This window comes from Emys orbicularis, chromosome 1 (genome assembly GCF_028017835.1).
Source record: "Emys orbicularis isolate rEmyOrb1 chromosome 1, rEmyOrb1.hap1, whole genome shotgun sequence".
NCBI lineage: Eukaryota > Metazoa > Chordata > Testudines > Emydidae > Emys > Emys orbicularis.
In genome coordinates, this window is record NC_088683.1 from 177,632,494 (window position 1) to 177,645,295 (window position 12,802).

Here is a 12,802-nt window from a genome sequence, read left to right on the forward strand (position 1 = left end):
TTTGGGGTCCCGACCCACAGTGTGAGAACTGCTAGTGTAGACATTGCCTCAAGGTTGGTACCTAAGGAGTTTGAGTGATTTGCCCAAGATCACAGTAGCAGGGTTCAGTTCATGTTGGTCATGTGGAGAAAAATGCATGGTTCATTTGCAGTGGATCATTTTGCAAGTTCACCTACAAGCTCACATGGGGTTTTGGGTTCTACACAACTCAGAATCTCCATTAAATTAACTTTCACCTTTTCTCCAACTAGGATGCATCTTTTCTTCCTTCTCCATTTGTCCACCAAATCTGACCTTGTTTGTCATCATGGGGAAGTAGGTGCTGATGATGTGACTCCTGGTCTATCTTGTGCTACTCGCTCTATGATCTTCCCCAAAGTGGTTAAGAAGCATTTTTTTCTGCTTCTGTACCTCCATCTTTTTGTTCTTCCCCATTCAATTCAAGGTCTTATGAGGTGTTAAGTGGGAAGAAAAAAAAATTGTGTCCCTGTCGCGAGGCAAGTGCACCCCGTCCCTTCTTGGGATGGGGTGGGGGTAATGATGGCCCCGCGGCTGAGTCTACACAACCATCACTTGTCTTGGGATAGCTTGGCCTAGGGTAAAAGTCAATATGGTGGCCCTCTCTCAGGGATGTGTGGCCTAGTGGTCAGAGTTAATAGGGCTGCTCTGTTTGGCAGGGCTATGTGTCCTAGTGACCAGAGCCAATAAGAAGGGCTTTACAGCCTAGTGGCCAGGGTCAGTAGGACTGCCCTGTTCAGCAGGGCTGTGTGGCCCAGTGACCAGATTCAGTATAATAGCCCTCTTCAGTACGGCTGTTTGGCCTGGCGACCGGTCAGGGGAGTGGGCCACCACCTGACGGGGGGGGGGGGTGGCCGGGTAAGGGGACCTGGGCCCTCGCTGCTTCACCGGGTCCCAGCTCAGGGCCCTGTCATTGGCAAGTATGCCTGCCACTGGGTCAGCAGGGAATCTGCCTGAAACACACTGACCCCATGTGGCACAATAACTAGTCCCCCTGAGCTACTTTCTACCCTGTTCCTGATGCAATGGCTCCAAGATCTCTGGGCTCCTCTCCTTGGGCGTCCTCCGGAGTCTCAGTGTCCCTGGATTCTGCCATCTGGGGCTTTCACAGTTCCCAGGCTGGAGCTTGCATCATGTGTCCTCCCTCCTTGGTCAGTCCTGAATGAGCCGAGCTGCTCCCTTTTATATCTAGTCTCCAGCCGGAGCATGCCCCACCAAGGCTGCGGGGGCATGGCCTCCTCGTCCCAGAGAGTAGAGTTAACCCCCACAGTACCAGTGCAGGGCATGTGTGCCCCGTCACAGTCCCCTACCACTAACACTCCCATTCCCAACTAACTCTATTACTGAATCAGCTGCAGAGAAATCCTGTAATATTTAGCAGGGTAGTTAAAAACCTCCCTTGGGGTTTCCGAGCAACCATGCCCTAGAGCAGGGGTCTCAAGCTCAAATGACCATGAGGGCCACATGAGGACTAGTGCATTGGCCCGAGGGCCGCATCACTGACACCACCCCCCGTCGTATCCCCGGCCCCACCCCCACTCCACCCCTTCCATGAGGCCTCGCCCCTGCCCCGTCTCTTCTCCACCTCCTCCCCTGAGCGCGCGTCTCCCTGCTCTTCCCCCCTCCCTTCTGGAAAGTGCTAAGCGCCACCAACAGTAATGCATCTCACTGAAAGGACAAAACATGCACTTAGTTAGATTTACTTCTGTTAAAGCCTCCCCACTGCACTGGGTGCACCACCACTCCACCCCTGCTCTGCCTCTTCCAGGGGTGGCAGGTTTGTAGAAATTTTGGTGGTGCCCAGAACCTGCCCCCCCAAACTCCGCCCCCACCTGCCTAAGGCTCTGGGAGGGAGTTTGGGTGCTGGGTGCAGGCTCCGGGCTGGGGAAGGGGGTGAGGGGTGCAGGCTCTGGGATGGAGTTTGGGGATAGGAGGGCATGCAGGGGTGAGGGCTGTGGGGCTGGGGATGAGGGGTTTGGGGCATTGGAGAGGCTTGGGGCATTGGAGAGGCTCAGAACTAAGGCAAAAGGGAAGGGGAAGGGCAGCCTGCCCTGGCCATAGTGGAGGGGGACACTAGGACCTGCAGCAGCAGGTGATGCCGGAAGCCGGCAGAGCGGAGTGGAGTCAGCATGAGCTGCAGGCTCCCGGGCGGTGAAGGGTCAGCAAGTGAGCCTGGGGGACACTCGGGGGAGATGCGTGGGGGTGGCAGGCGGGGCCGGGGGAGAGACCCGGCCCCAAACATTGGGGAGCAGGGAGCTTAGCTGCCATATAAAATAACTCAGGAGGGAGGGGGAGCTTGGCGGGCCGCAGGGAAGAGCTCCACGGGCTGCATGTTTGAGATCCCTGCCCTAGAGTTTGAGGCATCATAGCTATCGTGTTTGCTTGGAAAACCCAGGTCTTCCTGAGTTACCGCACTAAGGATTCGAATGCCTTTCCGCAACCAGTTCAGTAGATAAATGGTTTACAGATCTAGTGGATGTCTTTCATGGCTGTATCAAGGATCAGAGGAGATCAAAAATGAAACCAGTGAGGCATCAGCCTTTTCTAGGTGCTGGTGGCATTCCTAAAGACCATAGTTGGGGGAGAGACTTTTTAGAACCCCCTGAAGATCCTGGGAAGAGGCCCGGAGAATTCCATCAAGACTTAGGCACTATAGTTTCCTCCTGCTCCTGCCTATCCCATCCTAAGAGATCTAAGACAAGGTTAGGTGGTTTCCTGGGCCAATAAAGGGAGAGAGCCAGCTGTTTGGGGGCGGGGGGAGGCAAGGGAGGCAAGGTACCATGAAAATACCTTGAGGCCAAATTCCTAGAGCTTTCTTGAATCTGGGCTGAACTTAGTGGTTTGCAAGCAACACAACCCTACCGTGATTTTTGACCTCTAGTCACTACAGCCCAATATTGTCATGCCAAAATTAGGAACCCAAATAAGTGACCTGGCCTTAAGAGATGCCGCTGAACACCTGGAACTCCCACTGAGGTGAAAGGGAGCTCCAAGTGCTCGGCACCTCTGAAAATCAGACCGTTTTTATTTATGTGCCTTTTATGATGTTACGCACCTGACTTTAGACGCCCTCATTTGCAAATGTTGATCTACCTTTAAAATTACAGCCCAAGATTCTCTTGGCTTCCATTTCTATATTAATCACTAGACAGCTCTGACGGTTGCTTTATGTCTTGTTGGACAGCAGAATGGTGATCAGGAAACTGAATAATAATGAACTTTCATAACAATAATAATGGACCTTCACTTGCAGTAACACCAATTTATAACAGAATCCTGTCAGGCCTCACAAATTAAATGGGTTCTGGACAGGTTCATAATTTGGATGGAATATCATCATCATCATAGTGTTGTTGATGGGTCAGCAGATGACATAATTTCCTCTGAATCATTACTGAATAGTATCCCAGAGTGATACTACTGAGTCCTTTGAGCCTCAGTGGAGCTGCCATCTTTTGGATGAGTTGTAGAATGACAGCAGTTCAGAGATTGGAAAAAACTTCGTTTAGTTTCTCTCTCTCTCTCTCTTCTCTGTCCGAGCAGAATGATTCCCTGTTGTACATTTACTATTTTTTAAAATTTATTCATTTAAAATCTTCTAGAATAGCAAAACAGATTAAAAAGACATCCTAAAAAGCCTACCATAATAGAAATAAAATAAACAAAATATATTTTGGGGGCAAAAAATCTATGCCTACTTCTCACTCGCCCAGTGGGTATTTAGCTGTATTTTGTTTTGTCAGGCCTAGTTTTTGAATGTCCCAAATAGTGGGATATTTTTAATGTTTATCTTAAATTATCTCTTAATTTCACCCCATACATTTTTATATCATTTTATATGATCTCAGATAATTATTTTCCCTCCTTACTATTTAACTTTCAAATATTTTAAATGTTTAGCTATTTTAGACTGCTCCCTTCTACTTGTCACTAACCCAAATTATACATACTTAACGCTTTTAGTTTGTCATTATAAATCAGTAGCTCAAGCTCTCTGTTTTCCCAAACTACACAGTAAGGATAGTTTAACTGTTTTCTTTTTCTCTAGGGCCACCTTCTGCTCCACGGAATGTGATTTTTAATATTAATGAAACAGCTCTTATGTTGGAATGGAGCCCACCTAGTGACACGGGGGGGAGAAAAGATCTCACCTACAGTGTCATCTGTAAGAAATGTGGATCAGACACCAGCCAATGTGAGATATGCGGTGGAGGTATCCGTTTCATCCCAAGACATACAGGCCTGATTAACTCATCTGTGACTGTGCTTGATTTTGTGTCTCATGTGAACTACACGTTTGAAATAGAAGCCATGAATGGAGTCTCTGAGCTGAGTTTCTCCCCCAAGCCATTCACAGCTATCACAGTTACCACAGATCAAGATGGTAAGTTTTGTTGTTATGCATCAATTACTGCCTGTACAGTTTGTGTATATTAGTTGTAGCACCTGTTTTAATGATATCCAATTAGATGAGGAGTAAGTTTTGCAAATTATTAGAAGTTGCTAAGTGCCTTTTGTGTAGGGTTACCATCCGTCCGGGTTTCCCCGGACATGTCCGGCTTTTTCAGCTTTAAATGGCCGTCCGGGGGGGATTTCTAATAAAGTAGAAATGTCCGGGATTTCCCCCTTCCCCTCATGCAGAGTGCGGCGCGGCTGATTGGACGGCTGGGCCTGATTGAAAGCCGCTCGCAGCCACTGGGGCCTCTAGCAGCGGAGTCCCTCCCCCTCCCCTGCTCCCTCCTCCCCCGCAGAGCAGCGCGGCAGTGTTTGGCTGCACGTGGAGCTCGCAGCTCTCCCTCGGCCTGGTGGGGGGGGGCAGGCAAGGGACAGGGAACGGGGGGGTTAGATTGGTCGGGGGTTCTGGGGGGGGGGCTGTCAGGAGAAGGGGGTGTAGAGAGTGGTTGGGGCAGGCAAGGGACAGGGAACGGGGGGGTTAGATTGTTCGGGGGTTCTGGGGGGGGCTGTCGGGAGAAGGGGGTGTAGAGAGCGGTTGGGGCAGTCAGGGGACAGGGAGACTTAGATAGGGGGTGGAGTCCTGGGGGCAGTTAGGGTGGGGGGTGGGGGTCTCAGGAGAGGGCAGTCAGGGGACAGGTAGGGGGTAGGGGGATTCTGAGGGGGGTGGGAAGTGGGAGAGGGCGGGGCTGGGGTGGGGCTAGGGCGGCACCCCGTGTCCTCTTTTTTGATTGTTGAAATATAGTAACCCTACTTTTGTGGGGGTTTTGAGCACTCAGTTCCCATTCATTGATAGCACTCAGCACCTCTCATGACTAGTTCTTATGGCACCAATATATAAAAGCACATAAGCACATGCTTCAGTGCTGTGAATTTAAGTATATGCTTAAAATTAAGTATATTTGAAAACAGTGGGATTGGCTAACTGAGAAATGGCTTTATTTAGGAAAAGGGATAAAGAATTATGTTGAAAGGCTAACTTTTCTTTGATTACCAGAAGTAGCAGGAGGATGTGGAAAACCTATATGAATCCATTTTATGGAAAGCCTAGGAATAGGGATTGTCGGAGTCTTTAAACTATTGAAGTATACCGATTAATCAGTTATTTTATTGGCATGCTGTAGTCCCAGGGGTATGGATATAGTCAAATGAAATACGCATTTTAAAATATTAGAACTTAACACTACTTATACACTCATTTCATGTATTTCACATTTCAGAAGGGTGAAATTTACTTTAATGATCTGGCCAAGTTTCCCAATACTTGATTCAGTATGCTATAGTTTAGAAGATTTCTACATAGCCTTTTCAGCCACCCTCTCTCATTACGTGAGACATCTTACTATGCATGTGTGTGAAAGAGAGAGAGAGAGAGCTTTAAACTGTTGGGTTTGGGGATTTTGTTGTTTTGGATGTGGGTTCTGTTTTGGTAGCTAAATTTCTGTTGTGGGTGGATTTTTATGGGAAACGTGATAAACTAGAAGAATTCCTGTATCTTTTATTTCTATTTGTATTTTCTCTCTATACTGGAGCCTATAGAAATGCCTACTATGACAGCAAACAGCACCATGTGTTACCAACAATATAATCTATATTGGTGTTCTCTCCTGGCTTGAGGTGTTGTAGATCAAAAGGTTGCTTCAAAATTATTCCATGCTGACATTTGTTCCAGAAATGTATTTTTTCACCTGCTGTGCTGGGACATTGCAACTGTAGCTGAAGTTCTTAATGTAAAGCTTCAGGTAGTGGAGTATTTAATAATCAGTTTGTCGACCTTTTCTTAGTAAAAGCCCTAATGTTTGTGAGGACCTAATCATGCCTTCTAGTTGTATTCAGACACTTAATTCCTGCATAGGTCAGCCTTTCAAATTCTGGGATAAGTAGCTTTGTTGATGAGTGAGTAATTACTTGTTTTTGTTTCCACTTGGGCAGACAAAAACTGACAAATCACTGTTAGAAAATGGTCATGAAAATTGACCACAAAAGCCACAAAATCTACTTGTTCCCCTTAACATGATTATGGTAATAAAAAAAAGCTAATTATATAACATGCTAATAGCATATTTTTTGTTTTGAGAACGGTCTGGAGCCCTCACAAGCTTTGTATCACTTTCTTAATCTGCATCCCTTTTGAAAACTCTTGCCCATTCTCGCTAAAGCAAAAAGCTATGTCAGAAGCAGCTACTGTATGCACTTATTTTTAAAGGTACTGTTATATGATGCTAAATGCATGTCACCAAGTGTGCACAGGCAGAGGTCACCAGAGATGTTTTGTTTTTAAGCTGGCAAACAGCTATCTGAACACAGCTTGTGAACTGTAGCTAAAACATTATTTTTTTAAAATCTTTGGATCTTTTGCTATTGTCTGTTCCCAGCATAATAGTATAGATTTTCACTTCAGTTTAGCCAAACAGGGAAAAGACCTATGGTTTGGTAATCCATGACAGCCTGACAGTAAATTCTAGTGAGTACTCTGCTTCCTGTCCTCACAATAATTCTTACATTTCTAAAGATGTTACTGTTAAAGCTTCAGAGAATTTAAGGATAGATTTTCAGAATCTCAGTCAGTTTATTTGGATATAAAAAGGACAATTTTACTGGAAGAGGCAGTGTAATAAATGAAATGACAAGCCTCTATAAAACATTTTTATAAAGATAAAATCACTTTTGTAGTCTTAGAAATTCTGTAGTTATATAAAATAGTGAGAACAGTAGGTTCTATATCAAAAAATACAGAGAAAATAATGTCAGTAGGAAATATGCCAGGGAAGAAAATTAATGGAGTTTTGCTTGATGGAAACTATGTAGAGAAAATAAACTTTTTGTTTTTGCAATCTTCTGGTTAGGCCTGAATGAAAAGTGGTAACAATGAAAGAACAGGAAGGAATTTGTTCTAGAAATCTGAGCTGAGAAAAAGAGAACAGTGAGAGGAGCAGTTGTCTAATTAATCTGAATAAATTAGAACTAATGTTTCTGAATGTTGCGGAGACTTAATTAATGTTTGTAAAGCACTTTGAAATTCTTGGGTGTAAGGTATTATATGAATGCAAATCGTTGTTTATTATTGTACTACTTATTTATATTATTTTTTCTGTATTCACTAAGTGTTAATGAGATAATGTGTAAGGCTATAATCATTCATGGACAAAGTTAATATACATGGGGGGGGGGAGGGAGATTAGATAGTTTCCAGTATTTGTGAAATGTTTTAGGGACCAACTGCTACTTTTTCAAAATAAGCCCACTAATAGGGTGTGTTGTACAAAATTCCTCCCCAGCTATGGAAATCCAAAAGGTACATTTCAGTCTCTGGGGAAATAAAGGCATAAAGTATTTAGAACTTTAAAAATATGCATAGAGTATTACTTCCTAGCCCTAGATATATTTGTATTGTAGGCCTTGGTGACGACTCTATAGTTATGACTGAGATGCGTTTTGCATTTTACTGTTTCTTGGCCCAGATTAGAGGAAATTTATTCTTAAAATGAGATTTTTTTTTCAAAGTGTGTTTGAATGTTTTAACTCTTTGTGGGTGAGAGAGGGTTATTTTACACATGAGTAAGTGTGTTGAGCACTGAGTAATTTTATTTCCAAAATTACTAAAAATATAGTGTAGAGAAACAATTGTTTCTCTTACTACTAATTCAGGAATGAGACAAGACACCCCTTGCTATTTTAGTCATATAAGGTTCTTACCATTCCGTAGGGTATACCATAACTAAAAAAGACCCTCAAAATTACTCAAGGTTTTTATTAATGAATAATGTATGTAATACAGGAAGGAAAACAAAAAGAGAATTTTAAAAAATGAATAATAAAATGAAGACAACTACATACTAGATGGTAGAGCAACATTTCAGGGTGGAGCTGTTGGGCTAGGTGGGCACTGTCCACACATCATAATCTGCTCATCACCTCTGTATGCTTGGATTATTTGTGCTCTTGGGTTGAGTCAATGGAATGAGTCAGTGCTACCATGCTGACCCATTCCCCAGCCCCCCTTTGCAGAATCTTCTGACCTCTCTCCGCACCCAACCCATACAGCACTGTTCCCTTTCCCTGGGCCCCCCAGAGAACATCCCCTCCTCCCCCCCCCCACACACACTTTAAGGTGTGGTGAGGTCATTTACTTAATCGGAATGCAGCAAATCCTCTAATGGAGACAGTGTACTGTGGTCACTCTGCATGATAAGTGCTGACAAATGTCAACCTAAAAAAATCTCCGTTTATATCCTTAAAATTTTGAATATCTTATTTATTTTCCCTGAACAAGTGTGTATTTTTTTACCTTGCAGATATAGATGTTTTTCTCTCCCCCCCCCTCCCCTCTCTCTCTCTTTAGTGCAGCACAAGCCAATTGATTCTATTTATTTTAATGTCTTGTAATCCAACATTATCAATTAGGTCAACAAGAATCTACTCATCTTTGAAAAATGTGTCTTTAATTGATGCATCATGGGGAGCAGAAGGGAACAAAATGTGATATATTTGGGTATCTGTCTCTAATGCACCCATTGATATGGTCTCTCTGGCTTTTCAAACAATGTCTTAGAATGAGTAGTGTACTTGTACATCAGATCCTAAATATCAGTTATTATATTTCCCTCCAAATTACCATGTTACGGTCCAGGAACTAAAATTCTAGCTGCAAACTATTTACCTGATGATACATTTGAAAATAACATCACAATTGCTCTAGTTTAATTTGCAATAGGGATGTTTGTGAAGAACCAAGTAAAACGAACATTTTATTAAAATTGATAGATTTTATAGCATTGGAGGAAGACTTTTTTTTTTAAATTGTCCCCATTGCAATCAGTGGGAGTTAAGAGCATTCACAGGATCAAACCCTAAGAGGTTAAGATGTTTGTTCATCATCTTGCATGATTTAAAACAAAGAGCTCAATAAGCCCATTTGTACTATGTGCACCCTACTCAGCTAAGAACCGTATTAAAGTAATCAAGCACATTTCATTTAGTTGGAACCTTTCACAGTGTGTGATATGTAGTTAGAAGAATCATTATTGAATATTCTAGTCAGGGTTGGGTGCAAGGGATTCCAGATATAAGCCTGTGACTTCAGTAATTAGAAACCTTTGCCACACACCTTAATTGACTGACTGCTGAAATTCTTCAGTTGTATTATCAGCCTTCTGTTTTCACAGTTTACCTAAACATTTCTGAAAGGTATTTCATTAAAAAAAATCTCTAGTGTTCCCACCACTTCACAAGCAAAATGAAGACTTCTGTTGCTTTCTTGGCAAGAGGAATTATTTTGGTCAAAGGCAGTAAAGGAAGACATTAATCATGGCTAGTCAATCTGAAACAAATTGTGTTTATAAATGTCATGACTTTCACATAAACCTTCAGGGAGCATGTTCAAAGTGAAGGACATGGTAAATTACAAACTAATTCTGCTGATGTTTGCTATGGGGTCTTTAAAGCAATTATGTCAGTAGCAGGTTGCTCCGATTCATTTGCTTCTTAAAAAGTAGTTTCTTCATTACATTCAACAACCCTTCTCCTTCCACTTCTGTCTCTCTTCCATATGGATCTGCCTTAGGCTCACAGTTTTGGAGACAGTGTTCATTTATATACTATGAGAGCATTAAGTTATGCACATTGGAATAAGGTCGAAAGCAAATTCAAAATTACCTACAGTTTCTGAAGTTTCATAAAACTATTTGTTTTACAGCTGAGTTACTTTCCAAATAATATTTCTAATAATAAACTCCTGACCAGGTTCTATAATGAGGGACATCTCTCTGCTAGTTCCGTCTCCCAATTACAGACATGAATATGCTTTCACCCCAAAGTAAAATTCAGACAGGCCTCCCATAGAAACTATAACAAAAGATTGCTTCTGTGAAAAGATTAACATTATCTAGGAAATGCACAATAAATATTTCATTTTGAAAGATGTGCTCTTCCCTGAACTCCTGGCATAAGTGAGGCTTGATATTTTTTCCTATATGAACTCTATTTCTGACTGAGGACTGGGGGATGACAGCCAGTGTCAAGGGTTTGAAAGTTTTACTGGGGTGAGGGGGACGGGCAACACCACCACTTCAATAAAAGGCTATCTTAATACCATTAAATTGCATTGTAATCACACGTCTCCTCTATTATACACATAATTCAAAGGGAAGTGCTTTAATGCATATGAAATGTATATGTGCATTGTGCCTCGGAAAAGGACACGTTGCACAGAAGTGCACTCATTGTCACAATCTGACTGCCAGGGCCCGAAAGGACAGAGACACCCGGCTGAGACGTCTCGTCATGGAGAGATCCTTGCGACCAGCCTCTCACCCTGGTGCAGACACTTCCCCCCCGTGTGGCTCTCCCGCTCTGCTAGGTCGCCCACTGACCCTCCTTTGCTGCCTCCTTCCGAGAGGAAATCCTCTTTCCCATGCTGATGGGAAGAAATGGGCTACCACATTGCTCTCTGCGGAACCGCACAACAGAACACCATCCCCTATGAGGTCAGTAGCCTCAACATCTTCATGGGTGAGACATAGCTCCTGTGGCTGTCTGAGTACCTCCAGTACCGGAGCTAAAGAGAGGTCTAAAGACCCTAAATAGGCAGACCTATAGGTGACCACACTCTCTCAAATGTGGCATAAGACCACGGCCGGCTCCAGCCACCAGCGCAGCAAGCAGGTGCTTGGGGCGGCCAACGGAAAGGGGCGGTACGTCCGGCTCTTCGGCGGCAATTTGGCAGCGGGTCCCTCAGTCCGTCTCGGAGGGAAGGACCTACCGCCGAAGAATGAAGCAGCGGCGGTAGAGCTGCCGCCGAAGTGCCGCCAATTGCGGCTTTATTTATTTATTTTTGGCCACTTGGGGGGGGCAAAAACGCTGGAGCCGGCCCTGCATGAGACCTTCAAAAATGGTGCTGAGTGCCCTGATCAAATCATCTTTGGGCACCACAGCACTGACGAAACCACTAACACCAGCATCTCTATCAGCATTGGCATCTCTATCGGCACTGATATACCCTCCGGCACTGACAAGACCGTCAGCACCGTGTAAGCCCTCGACTCCATCTGCTGGCTGTTCCAGAGAATGCACCTCTCCCTCATCACCAATGCAACTGCCAGAGCCGATGATGCTCCTCCCTTCTCCCCAGGAGTTCAGATACCCCAAGGATCTGATGATATCTGACATGCCTGAGTCACCACTACTCAGACACAAGCTCCCTCCACTTCTGTCCTCTTCTCCAAAATCACAGCACTGCTCCCTTTCCTCTCTGTTCATCAAATTGCAATGCTTCAAGTTGGTTACCTTATCAACCATTATCCCAGTACTGGAATGTGATCGGTGTCGGTCCACCTACCCGCTAGGGGGCGGTGGGGAGCTACGACGTCACTGGCCGGCCTGGGTCATGCCTCTGCCACTGGGGAATTAGCGGCAGGAAGGACGCCAGCCAGTGTCTTTAGCGCGCTCCTCAGGCAGGGGAGCGCCGGCAAAGGTCAGTAGCGCCCCTCAGGCAGGGGAGCGCCGGCAAAGGTCAGTAGCGCGCCCCTCAGGCAGGGGAGCGCCGGCAAAGGTCAGTAGCGCGCCCCTCAGGCAGGGGAGTGCCTGCAAAGGTCCCGGCGTGGGTTGGCCGGGTAGGGGAACGCAGGCCCACCCTACACCACTGTGTTCCAGCCCAGGGCCCTGACAGTGGCAGGACGAGGATCCTGCCACTGGATCAGCGGGGTCCTTCCGTTGTATAGACTCACCACTGTGCAGCTCTGTCCCTGGGCTACTTCCTACCCGATTGCTCGTCCGAAGCCGTCTGGTCCCGCCAGTGCGTCGGGGTAGTCCGCTGTTGGCAGCTCCAGCTCCCCCTCGGGCTCAGGCTCCTCCAGCTCCTCCCAGTCCTCGGCTGCTGGCAGCTCCAGCTCCCCCTCCAGCTCCTCCAGTCCCTCTGGGTACTCGGCAGCGGGCAGTCCTGGCAGCCCCAGTCCTTCCTCCAGGTGAGGTTTCCACTGGTCCAGGGCTTCCCCTGGCGTGGCAGCAGGGTCTGAAGGGAGCAGCCCGCGGTCTGCGTCTGCCTCCCTCCCTGGTGCTGCTCTGACTGAGCTAAGGGCCCCGCCCTTTATACTTCCTGTTCCACCCCTCCCCTTCCGGGGGGTGGAGCGAGCTTGGCCTGGCCCCGCCCACTCAGGCTGAGAGGGCGGCCCTTTACCCTCAGGTTCGGAGGGCAGCCACCCTGGCTCCCTACATACCCCATCCCTCAAATCCAGCTCCCGAACCTCGGAGCTGGCGTCCTCAGCCTCCCCCAGACGGGAGAAAAAGTCCGCATTGGTGTTGTCCCGTCCCGCCCGATGGCGGATCGTGAAGGCGT

The 12,802-nt window shown here is 45.9% G+C and overlaps 1 protein-coding gene across 2 annotated transcripts in view; it reads left to right on the forward strand.

The window, feature by feature from the left end:
- EPHA6 (EPH receptor A6) overlaps nt 1–12,802 on the forward strand; it is an 875,951-nt gene that overhangs the window by 480,771 nt on the left and 382,378 nt on the right. For both annotated transcript variants that reach the window (XM_065406410.1, XM_065406419.1), the window contains exon 5: nt 4,067–4,402. In XM_065406410.1, the coding sequence (XP_065262482.1) occupies nt 4,067–4,402 (336 nt within the window). The remainder of the gene's footprint in view (nt 1–4,066; nt 4,403–12,802) is intronic.